We start from the raw sequence: 13,065 nt of genomic DNA, 5'->3' as shown, positions 1-13,065 counted from the left end.
TCAGCATTACTGTGGGCACAAGTGGCTTTTTTACTCTGAATGCAGATGAGCGAGAAAAGGGGTTCTGAGTAAGGAGGCCGTGTGTTAAGAGGGACACTTTTATGATTTTTATATTATATTATATAATTTATTATGTGTGCTGTTTTGTATGTCCATATGTCTGTTTTTGAGTGCATGTACATCTGCACATCTTTCAGCTTTTGCAGCAGGACAGAAGAGCCAAGCATTTTCACTACATCTTATCTCAAGAGGCTACCTGGGTTTATCTGTAAAGAATGGATGGAGCTGAAGTAATCACATGAATCTGAGTGTCATATTTGGCTGGTTTGTCCAACTGCATGGTGAAAAAAACCCTCCGTTATATTGATATACATGCTTTAGATGCAGCTAAATAGTCTGTTGGTCTCTAATAAATTTATGTGATACAGTTAGTTAATTTATTTTTATTTTAGATAGTAATATAACGTCAAATTTTTAATATAATAATTAAAAATTTTATGTTATGGTTTACTTAATTAGTATAATAAATAATGATTTGACAGTTGTTCAGCAGACATCCTGCAAAAGGTCATTGTTCAAGAAGCCGGCTGCAAATAAATACAACATTTGTTTTCACAATGACAGCCCCTGTACATTATTATCTTTTGGAAGGCACCTGTGTCATTTCCAGTCAGAACACAACTTCTCTGTTTAATGAGAAAGGTAAATTAAACACCTTTAATTTACCTTTAAAGATAACATGTTGTATGACATGTTGCACAATGTCATACAACATTGTAAAGCAGTTGTATGACACTTTATCTACTCCGGAGGAGCCCAGAGCGCTATACACTGTTCTGTCATTCACCCATTCATGCACACATGATGATGGCGAACTACCTTATAGCCACAGCTGACCTAGGGGAAGCTGAGAGAAGTGAGGCTGCCATATAATCAGCGCCACCAGATTCTCTCTAGGTACTCCAGCTTTATCCCACAGTCCAAAAACATGACGGTCAAGTTGATTGGTCTGTCTAAATTCTCCTTAGGTGTGAGAGTGTGAGTCCATGTTTGTTTGTCCTGTTTGTCTCTGTGCTGCCCTGAGATGGATTGGCGACCTCTCCAGAGTGACCCCACCTCTCGCCTCTTGACCCCTCGCCATCCTGATAGGAATAAATGTGTTAGAAAAGGGATGGATGGATGGATAATAGCAGGGCAGTAGAGCAAGGTATATGTCCAGTTTTGATTTGAGTAGCTTTTTATGTCATCCTACTTTCTGGGTTGGTTGTGACTTGGCCATCCACAGCAGTGGCATAGAAAATAAAAAGACATCAACATAACAACTGTATTTTTATTATCCCTTAGCCAAATGCTGCTCTACATGAATAGAATGCCTCATGATGGCATGCTAGTCTCCAACAGATTATATAATGAGTGCACATGGTGTTTCTCTAACTTTTCTAAATAACAGTGTACCTCCTGCTGAACCAAAAGATTACATGTTAGCTGATAAGCATGCAGGGACAGTCTCGTCATTACAATGCATTCTCCATCTCATCCAATTACTACAGAAACTAGTGGAAATGGTGGAAAAAAATGATGAATAAGTGATTAAGCTGTGCCACCGTGATACAATGCATATTTAAAGACAAGGCTTCATGCAAATGTCTTTGACATTAATATTCTGTCTTCTTACAGAATTATGATGCCCTGTCGTTTGCAACATCAGCACTTTATTGTTTCTTTTTGATTAAGAATGTTTTAAACAGAATGTGGTAAAGATATCAGCCAGTGTTTTGCACTAACTATGGTATGACAGTATCAGACTGACACTAACTTTTCTAATACCATAAGGACAAGACTTTATGTCTTTTCTCAGAACTGTCAAGTAAAATCTCTTGTACACTTTTTGCATAATGAACCAACATAACAGACACAAACAAAGGCATCATTGTACATTTATAATGATCTGGCGCCATGGCAAAAGAGGAGCAACAGCAGGAAATATGGACTATAAATAAAGCCTGAATTTTTATGGGGCTTAAATGGATATGATTTGATTTTTCACTTGTAAATACTGTGGCCATCCATATCTGCAATAGCTACAAGTGAAAAGAAGCAAAACTGCTTTGTCAGTTTGGCTAGAAAACAAAACCCTGCCTCTAGTGAAACGGACAAGCTCTCAGTGTTTGCCACAATCATCCACAAGTTCTTTATTTAAATAAATTATCCCTTGTTTCTGCAAAGTAAAACAAAACCCCTTTTTTAATGTTTAGATTGAGGGACCAGTTTTTGAAACAACACCAGAATGATTGTGATTAACGTAACTCAAATAAGCCCATCACTAAAACCTTTTCTTGTTTCCACAAAGTTGTCTGGTAGTTCCTGTTAACTGATGGTGAAATAACCCAGGGGGCTTTGAAGTGCCTTTGTACTGCGGGCTGAAAAAAAGCGGTCACACGAGGCCAGGGTGAATGACTCATGACACATGGAAGAAAAAGAGACAAATGTGCACTAATTGTGAGCAGCTGTGATGTAACCAGCACAGGCAGGGCAACTTTGCATATATTTTTACCCCTACACCTAGCTAAGTGGATTAGCAATGCCACCCTGGGGGCCCACACAGGCTTAACACTCTTATCACAAACACATTGAAGCACAACTTATTTCTTCACTGTTCCTTCGCCTGGTGGTGAGAGTGAATTTTGAGAGGCAGTTGAGAGCTGGTGTGGTCGGCGTTTTAGTGAGCCTCAACTGTGTCTATCACCCCTGTTCATGAAGTACACACATGGGGTAGCTGGCTCTGTTTTGTGCAGTGACTCCCACCGTTGTGCAGGTGGAGTTTTAGTCTCTTTCTTCAGACAGAAGTTTCTTCTCTCAAAGTGCAGAACACAGCAGTATGAAAACTGATGAAGTAAATACTACAGAATGCAGAAATTGATCATTTTAACTGGTACATGTCCTTTTGATAATTATCTTGTATATGAACTAATGGTGTTTTGCCTATTTTTTTCTATCACATGACTATTACGATAACATCTCTCTGGACTTTGTTTCATTGTTTTACAATTGAGGTCCAAAGCTCTATGTATTCTCTTCCTACAGTGCAAATTTGCCTACATGTCTTAGTAAAGTTACCTGAAGCTGAATGTACTACCACTGAGGTTGCAACAGAAAGACATGGAGATAGCTGGTAATTTGCAGAAAGTCATGCATCAGTGAGAAGTGGTTGCTGTTCAGAGAACCTGTTGACCAGAAAACAGATGTTGCTTATCATTTTACTAGTCATAACTGGCAGCTGCTCTTTAGTGAAAAAGGTGCCAATGATTCAATTCAGTGTTGTATGTTTGTGTATGTTTCTCTCCCAGGCATTCAAGCTCCTGCCACTGTTTCTCTCTCTGTAGGTCTAGACTAGCTGACTACATAGCAAATTGCTGGACGGCTCCAAACACCGTGGGAACCTGCCCCAACCAAGACAATCACCAAGCCTGTTTGAACTCTCTTGCAAGGCTCATCGGTGAGTGAGTATGGCTACGAGAGACATGGTGGTTTCAGAATACAATATATGAGTGCAAGTAAAGGTCTGATTGAAGATCTGATAAAAGCATCAAAAGTATTCATGGCCTTTGAACTTTTTCACATTTTCATCAATTTTAATTAGACTTCATTTAAGCAGTGCATTATTGTAACATAGAAGGAAAATAATACATAGTTTTGTAAGTGTTTTACAAGTATATTCTAAAACATATATCAAGGTCAATTTATTCGGAAATTGACACTGATCGGTTGCTTTGTTGCGTTACGTATGTCAGCCAATGGAATATCAAGTAGCATTGTCTCCAGCTTCCCAAGCAGCATTTTATTTCAAATAATTTAGAAAAAACTGCAAATAGGCAAATAACTTGGTGTTAAGTTCCACCGAAAAATCCCTAAACATTTAAGTCCACACTAAAACATTGCTGAACTGCGAATAGAGGGTGATGGAGATAAAATATGTAAAAGCTAAGTTGAAAAAACTACTCCAAATTCTTAGAAACAAACAAACCCAAGCTTTGAACATATCACAGAGAACTGCTCAATTAATCATCTGGCTGCTCGGACAAAGAGAATATTAATCAGATCTGCCTCCAAGAGTCTTTTAGTAGTCCTGGAAGAGCTGCTAAGATCCACAGCTCATGTGGTAGCATCTATTGACAGGACATCTTTTACTCGTGGACTCCATAAGTCTAGTCTTGTGTAAGATAGAGTGACAAGAAGAAAGCCCTTCTTAAGAGAAAGTTCGCGGAAGTCCAGTGTGCCACGAGTCAAACAAGGGACACACCACATAATTAAGATGAGGTGCTTTGGTCAGACTTGAAATAACCAAATTTTAGCGCCTTGCCAAACTTCAAATATCATGGAAAGTTAACACTGCATCCACAAATCCCGCTGATGCAGCGTCATGCTGTGGAGATGATTTCCTTCTGCAGAGACAATGGTCTGGTTAGAGTTCATGTGAAGATGGCAGATAGATAGAGCAGTCTTAAAAGAAAACCTCAAAGGCTGTTACAGACTGGACACAGGTTCGCTTTCTACCAGAATGATGGTAAATATAAAATCAGAATTTAAAAAAAATATGTATATATGTTTATATCTGTCACATGAAATCCTAACAACTATACTTAAGTTAGTAGTAGAAAGTTTACGAAGGTAAAAAAGTTTGAGGTTATGAATGTTTTGCAAGGTGGTGTTTACGATTAAGCAAAGCATCATTATAAGACTCTGAAAAAAACAATATGGTATGGTCATTTTCCTTTATCACATCAAACAGCCAGAGGAGCTAGAAACCACATTTTTTTCCCTCCTGGTTTGATATCTCCGCCAGCACTCTGGACATTAGTTGAGTACCAGAAATAAATTAGAAAGCAGAGGCAGGCAGAAAGTGTTTACTTAATTAAAACACTCCACGACCATCTGTTTGAGGATAATAAATGTTGTGCAAATAATGCATGGCATTGTGTATAGTTCGCAGAAAGGATGCTGAGAAAAATACGGAGAATAAACAGGTGACTCGTGACAGAATATTTTCTCACTCTAATCAACAACATCTATAGGTGATGTTACAGGGGCTACAAAGACTTTTAAATGCAAATTCTATATAAAAAATAGTTGATTTTTCCACTGTTTAATGGTTGCTGAAGTGGCCATAATTCAGCACACAGCTGTGTCTCACCACAACATGTCATATATCATGAAGGTTGAAGTGATGTTATGCCACAATGCTTCCTGTGTTTTCCTATAAAATATTGCACAAAGTGCATCTAATGCTTAGGACTCCTGCTGAAAGCATTGACTCAAAGAGAGACATTTGAAAAGTAAAATGTTTGTAGCAGGAGTGCTGGATACTAACAGGGCATACACTTCCTAGAGCAACTGCTTTGCAAAACATTTATACCATAATGGCCTCTTTACATCTAAATAAAGCACTGCAGAACGTTTCCTATAAACTCCAACAATGCAAATCCATTCCTCTGACTAATATTTTGTGTCCCATTTTACATATTACTTGGAATAAATGTAGTCCATTATTGTCCATTAGTGACCCACTACTATTCTCATGCAGGCACGTGTTTGTTTATATGTGGTTGCCCCGATGCAGGGACGGAAATGACCCCCAACTATGTCGACAACAGCTTCACCAACTGGACCATCTCTCCATGGTGTAACTGCATAGGAAGTGGAAACCAAGAAGAGGAGTGTATGAACTTCATGCGGTATTTCACTGACAACACATGCCTAAGTAAGCCACCCTGACATGCACACTCTGCATATCTCTGAGATGTAATTCGCTACTGATCGGGTTCACCGTATTCATGTAAAATTGATGAGAGCAAAAGTGTGTGAAGCAGTAGTTACTCTTGCAAACATGTCGGAGCTGCAGGAGCTATGAGCTTCAATCTAATGCAACTTTAATGGTTTCATGTCAACTTCCGCTGTTTCCTTTTGCTGAGCTCCTCTGCAAGATGCAATGTTTGCGAATATTGTAAATTCAGGAGTCACGGGACATCACAGGTGTCAGGGGCAAGACAGTCTAACATAAGAGTTTTTACAATTCATGTAGAAGTTTTGAGTACAAGCATTACAGGTTCTGAGATGAAAGACATGAAGTCCTGCTTTCAAAATAAAAATGTAAGCAAAAGTATTAAAAGTTTTAAGAACAAAGGCACAAAATCCTGCTTTCAGACTGAAAATATGTTCTCTTAGATCATGGAAGAAAAATTCCCCCATAAAAGTGCTAATATCATTTCACCTAAAATAAAAATAACTGATAATTCTTTAGTATTTTTGTCCCAGGCTGCTGAGAATCTTTGCATAGTTTCCTGAAATGCTAATGTTAGCTTGCTTTTTCTCCGTTTCTATATGACACAGTTATATGACAGCTGTTTTCTTTGCAGTTCTTTAACAGATGCAAATCAGAGTTTGAATTTTGAGGGTTGTGATGCTAAGAACAGCTAAAACTTTAAAGAAAAACCAGACCCCAAAAAGTCTTTCTTTTTTTTTAGATTTAAAACAACTGTCATTATTTTATTGGACAATTGATGAAATCAAGCCAGTGGGATTAGACTATATAAATAAAGATGTCTGATTGAATCCATTCGTGAATTTAATAAAAACATATCTGCAGCACAGTTTGATTCAACTTTTCCATGAACACCATTTATCCAATGAATAAGTTAGACTAAAACACTCCTGGTTTTATTAGAGGCAACTATTTTTTCTTACTTCTTATCCTCCAGTGGGCGAAATCAACCCAGGCTTTGATAGAAAAGAAGCCATTTGCATGTCATCTTCACATTTTAAAAGAGCTCATCCTTGTTGGAAGAATGTCGTCATAAAATAGGGAATGAAAAGAAATAGCAGTAGTAAAATACAAATCATCTGTACATCTAATACAAAACACATGGGGAAGCAGAACAGAGGGGTTATTTTCAAATATCCCCGTGCCATTTTCACACCTTCCTTGTTATGGCACACTGAGCTGTGTCATCAGCCCTATCAGGACACCATTGCCTTTAACATGTTCTATTGTGTGGATAATGCTTTCAGACCATTTCAATAGATTGCTGGGTTACCGTTTTAGCTGAGTGTGCAGGCTGAGGAATGAGAGCTGGGAGCTGAGGAGGCGTCTTGAAAAATAACACAAAATGCAGCATCTCGTCTCTGCAATCGAAGGGAACACAACTTAAGTTTTCACAAAGAATATATTCTTATTAAAAGACACAAACTGACTACAAAACGTATCAAGCTTTTATCAACCTGCAAGCCATAACAATCAATCTTAATGCAAAAAAAAAAAAAAAGAAAAATACCCTGATCTGCATATTTTGTTCACAGGCAAAAAGAGAAGTTATAATTTTTTCTGGGGTTTTGTAAGGTTACAATATCAATTGATATAAATAAACAGAAAAGTCATACTAAGTCAAGCTAAGATACTGCCTAAAGCTGTTTTTGTGTGCCACCAGTAGTTACACATTCCTATAGATTTAGCTGACTTGAACATGCAGCCAAGCAATGGCTGGATTTTTTTTTCTTTTCAGTTTCGTCAAAGTAAGAAAGCTACAAGTAAGCACTTGTATCTTTTTGAAGCGGTCAATTTATTTAATTTTTTTTCTCAAAACAGCTAATTGCAGGTATTGTTTAGATTTTAGACTCAGCTCTTCAGCCAGTTTAACGGATGTGGTTCAGGGTGTCATGGACTGCCTAGAAAAATTCAGAACTCCAGAGATGTTCTGCTACTCTGACCCACCAATCCATCCAATTTTAATGGATGGAAAGCAAAGTTGTCACTAATAATGCTTCACATGCTTTTTGCCTAAGTGATGACTTAAACACTGTGAATTTCACACCCTTGGTACTAATATACACACACTGTTTAGGAAAGAAACCCATTAAAAGCAGCATGAAAACTTTAAAAATGTGACAAGTCTTCATTTCATTAAAACCTTCTTCATTTGCTTACATTTTTACACACATAATCAGGACCCACTTTTGACAGACACTAACCATTAGCAGGCCAGCAACACTTTAACACAGTTTCAGTTTTTGAGATGCTGTGACCCAATTGCCCAGCCAACACCATTTGGTCATTCTCAAAACTATAAAATCCTGTTGCTTGCCCATTTTCCCTGCTTCTGACTTTAAGACTAGTATTTTTTCTTGGTGCCAATGAACCCCACCTACCAAGAGGTGCCATTGTAAAGAGAAGAGGGGCCTCTTCAATTTTCAGATGACGCCATAATGGTATGCATGAAAGATGAAGACAGCTTGCCTATTCATGGTGACTTTATTTTTCATGTCTTGCCATTCCCATTCTCCCTAACACCTTAGACTTGTTTAACCTTTCTTTATCTACAAAAGAGGTTACACTCGCTGAAGGTCACATCATAGAATTGATGCTCTTATCTTGTTTGGCTCTAAAGTTTTTTAATTTACTCGAAATAGCAGCTGTTTTGATAAAGCTGTTATTTTTAAGTGCCTTTTTAACTGTCTCTTTCTATTTCCTTCACAAAGAGATACACTTGCATATTCAGTGTGGGCTCTCTGCAGGTGATTTCTACCATGCTGTTAATTTAACATCCTTAAATCTCATTAAACCACGCTCAGACCAGAGGCCTTATTACATTTATCTAATGATCACCGCCTTTTTATCCTTGACCACGCCAGAAGAGAGAGAGAAAAAAAAATCTAATTACTTCCTTGGGCTCAATCAGCACTCAAAAGAATTATAAAAAGTATGAACGTTAGTGGAAGGAAACAAGTATGAAATAACTTAAATAATGCTGGAGAGAATCAAATTGAAGACGCTGCTCTTGGTTTTGCAGGTTTGTTGAAGGAGATAATCCTAATGCAGAAAGTAGTTTTGTTTCATTAAGTAGCATTTTCATAGTTCACAGTTTGCTTTTATGAAACCCTCTTCGGTGCAGAATTATATATGTTTAGTTTCAGATAGTCTGATTGAATATTTAATATTTAATATAAAATATTAATATGATATTGAATTAGAAAAAAAAAGTCAAGTTACTTGAAATAGCCCTTTTCTTCAGCAGTCAATTACATGCCAATACCAAAACTATACGTGAAATAGCATTTATATTGTTCATTTTTGGTGTTTAGACACAGTCATAAATTGTGTTTTAGGGAAATAATCTCAGGTTTGAGCAGTGTAAATATTTAAAAGTTTGAATTACGAACGGGTCACTACAAATCAGATATTGACTTTGGAAGACCACAAGACATTCTTAAGATGCAGTCGCACAGTTTCCTTACTTGCCATGCATACTATGAGCAAATGTTGAAAAGCACATGTTATGTAAGCAAGTAAATTTTTTTTTACTGAAATAAAGTCTTGTCATTTCTTATTTGTGCTAATTTTGATGCACTTCTTTTCTGAACAGTTTATGTATGTCTGTATACAGTCAGTAATTTTCCTTGCAGGTATACATGAACAGTGAGAGACACAATCTAAAAGATAATCCAGAAAAATCACATTGTAGGATTTTTAAATAATTACATCCCAGTTAATATTTTACCTTAGTTTAAGACCATCTACATCTGAATGTAAAGTAGGAGCCCTCCTAAGCTCTATGTCAGATCTCTGTAACCGTAAGGCAAAACCTAGACCAACCTTTTCATAGATTTCTTAGCGAGTTGCTCACACTGTTAAACTGACTCTCTCTTTGGTATTGTATTACAGTCTGTGTGGAGACTGGATATTTTTACTATGTTTTTTTTTCAGTCTTTCCTATGTCCAACATGTGTTAATTGGTGCTTGTTAGCTCACTGCAGCAGTAATGAACTGGCGGTTATCGAGAGTGTATCTTTCTTCTGGCCTGATGACAGCTGGGATAGGCTCCAGCTCCTCCTCATGCGACCCTGAACAGATCAATTATTCTTCTAGAATCGGAGGATTTTGTAGTGATAGACTTCTTTTTTAATCAAATAAAACCAAATGCAACAGCTCAAAGTGTAATATTTACATTTTGTGGTTTATTTTTATGATAGACGAGCAAAAAATATATTTTTGCTAATATTGGAGTTGTTAAAACGTGCCTGCGTTACAAAAAAATTTTGTTATCCGCCAAGATTTTGTTCTATATCCATATTTTTATTTATACAGGGCCACTGGTTTCCACTAATTACAAAGTTTGAAATAATCATAAAATGTTTCACCGTTTTGCGTTTTTATCTGAGAAAGAAGGGAAAAAAATCAGTGTGGAGACCAGATACTGATTCACTCCGTCTTTGATTCTTCTTTTTCTTGTTCTCCAATCTCTTATCTCTTTGCTTCGATGTCTGCAGACAGGACAATGACCAGAATGAAAGGAAATATTGTCCAGTATCATTAAGGAATTGAACAGTAATCACAACAAGCTTCACAGCTTAGGTTTCAAAAAGTATGTGGAGGATGGGAGACCGCCAGCTAGCCACTTTGATTTATGACTTCATCCTTCCTTCTTAAATAATCTTTAGGGACAGAGTTAGCTTTAATGCATCCTGGCAAACACATGCGTAACACCACACCTTTCACCACAACTCTTTACTGTTTGCTTTGAGCATACTTGGCTTTCTTGGTTCTCTTCTTGTCAAGCTTTGATTTTTTCCAGTGGCTTTTAAGAGTGTGTTGTTGTTGTTTTGTTTGTTTTTTTTTTTTTAAGAAATTGGTGTTTTCTTTTTTTGTATGTTTTGTTGTTCCTTGTAAAACAAATGGTATAATCTTTAAAATTATACCATTTTAAAGATTCCACTATTTCTCATGTAATGACCACAAACTACAAATAAACTGGGATAAACTAAAACAAAGTAATTCACATTCTGAAAAAATAAAAAAACATGTTTTTACATGTTTAAATGGTAAATCTCAAACATATGCGTTTAGCCCTTTGATTTAATAAATTGCAGAACTTCCTTTTGCTGCAATGACCTCTGCAGGTCTTGAGGTATGTCTCTGTCAGCTTTGCACATCTACAAAGTGTGACTTTGAAGGCAAATTTGAAGACAATTTGTGATTCTGGCATTAATGTACGTATAAAAAAGTGGTTTGAATACTCATGCATGCCAAACTTTTCAGATTTGTCTTTGTCAAAACCTGTTGCTTTATCACATACAGTCCCAATAAAATGTGTGAGCATATATAACTATTTATGTGACGAATGTGACAGTGGTGTGAATATTGTAACTGTGACATATTTTAGAAGATACTGTAATTGTTAGTAGGCAGGCAACTTGATATACAAGCCTATGAGTTCAGGAGTTTTAGGCCTATGTGGCCATTTGATTGTTAATATGCATTACCCTGTTATCTAGGAACAAATGCCATTTCTCCTTGTTTGGAGATGTTCTGAATTGGATCGGCGACATAAGTCTATTCAAAATCATTTTTGCACAATGGCCTTATAAAGAAGGTGGTTGCCAAGCAATTTCATGCTTTGCCTGCTCTCTGGCTGTGAAAAAAGCAAAAGGCTTTGTATTTTAAACGGATGAACAATGGGAAGGTACTCAGTCCCATGGTACTGCATCGGGCTGGAGTAGCTGACTGTACAAGGATGTATCGCAATTTTGCAGACTTACTCATGTACTTGCACAATTACACACATGTTCAGTAAGTCTTTCAGCTTAGATACTCAAATGTTTGTATCACTATGCCATCCTCTGACTGATTTGCAACTTTCTGTAAATTCAGTTTCCACTTGTGTGCGAGGAAACAAAAACAGTTCATCATCTTAAGTGTGGGGATCCTCTCTTTTCTTGCACTGTTGCAGTGTGCAGAGCAGCTGTTACATAAAAGCAATTTTGTAATGATGAGAAACCATGAGCCATAGTTGTCTATGTTCGATAAAAGTGTCAATTTGCCTCCACAGGATGCTCTAATAGAAGGATAATTACTTCCTAAATAAACCAGACAAACATTCAAGGCTGGGGAAATAATATCAATGTTATTATCCTTGTGTAGCCAGTAGAATTTTAAATGATCTTCCACATAAAGGTTTTTAAAAGCTCTTCTCTGATGTCAATAGTTTGACACACACCTGACAAGCCCCGAAATAATAATCTGAAACTTTTTCTCCTCATTTTGTACTCTTTCCTTTTCTTACTGTTCTTCTGCCCTGCCTCATTCCCTGGGATGAAAACGACTGGGCAGCAGACCAAGAATATGACTCAAAACTGTCCGTCTGCTAGTGGGCTTCTTGCTGGGATGGAGGTCCGAAACAAATTACTTTATTCTCTGTCCCTGCAGGAAATGCTATTCAGGCATATGGGATGGACGACACGGTGATCAAAAATGTGACTGTCTCTGAGCCTTCAGTAACATCAAAAGCAATGAACGAATGGATGGACAGCATCCCAGAAAATCCCAACCCTAACCCTTCCTCTTCCCCTGCAGTAAGTATTTTACAATGATTGCTATAGTATACAGTGCTAATAAAAAGTATTTGTCTACATACACATGCTTTTTCTCAACACTAATCTTGAAGGTTTCAATTCATCAACAAATTTTTTAGTACTAAATATTGCCTGAGTAAAGACGGAAAGCCAATTTCAAATTCTGATTAAATTTATTAAAGGCAAAAATTAAATAAATCATATTCTTTGGAACGATGTGACACAGGTAGAACTTTTTCCGCTGCATCTGATCTGAAAGTATTACAGCTTTTCAGAAGAACATCAGACATGTCAAACATTGTCGTTGCACTGCCATGGTCTTATGATGCTTTGTTAAATCAGGGCCTGGATGACTGACCAACAATTTATGAATCCATTAATTTACGCCTGTTTGTCTCATATTGAAATTTGCTAGATGATACGCAAGATTTAAATGTGAAGATCGGAAAAAAGGTGTGACGGGAGAAACACTTTGTGTACGTAGAAATCACACACATTTGTTATACACGTTTTAAGATTTTTTTCTTAAAGGTACTGTAAGTGTTAGTAAGTAGGCAAGATTTGTTATACAAATAAATGTGTACTTTATGTACTCATTTATTAATCCTCTTCAATCCTTTTCTTGAGAAATACAGAACTGGGAAGATGTTTAAAAAGGGTTTTAAA

The 13,065-nt window shown here is 36.9% G+C and overlaps 1 protein-coding gene across 1 annotated transcript in view; it reads left to right on the top strand.

The window, feature by feature from the left end:
• The window catches only part of LOC102220440 (GDNF family receptor alpha-2-like), a 70,726-nt gene that overhangs the window by 45,276 nt on the left and 12,385 nt on the right, over positions 1-13,065 (top strand). Inside the window, exons 5-7 of the mRNA XM_005808520.3 lie at positions 3,384-3,496; positions 5,618-5,758; positions 12,254-12,399. Of these exons, the coding sequence (XP_005808577.1) occupies positions 3,384-3,496; positions 5,618-5,758; positions 12,254-12,399 (400 nt within the window). The remainder of the gene's footprint in view (positions 1-3,383; positions 3,497-5,617; positions 5,759-12,253; positions 12,400-13,065) is intronic.

Source organism: Xiphophorus maculatus, chromosome 12 (genome assembly GCF_002775205.1).
Source record: "Xiphophorus maculatus strain JP 163 A chromosome 12, X_maculatus-5.0-male, whole genome shotgun sequence".
In the NCBI taxonomy this organism is placed as follows: domain Eukaryota; kingdom Metazoa; phylum Chordata; class Actinopteri; order Cyprinodontiformes; family Poeciliidae; genus Xiphophorus; species Xiphophorus maculatus.
Note: the sequence above shows the minus strand (reverse complement) of the source record. Positions and strands in the feature narration are given on the sequence as shown.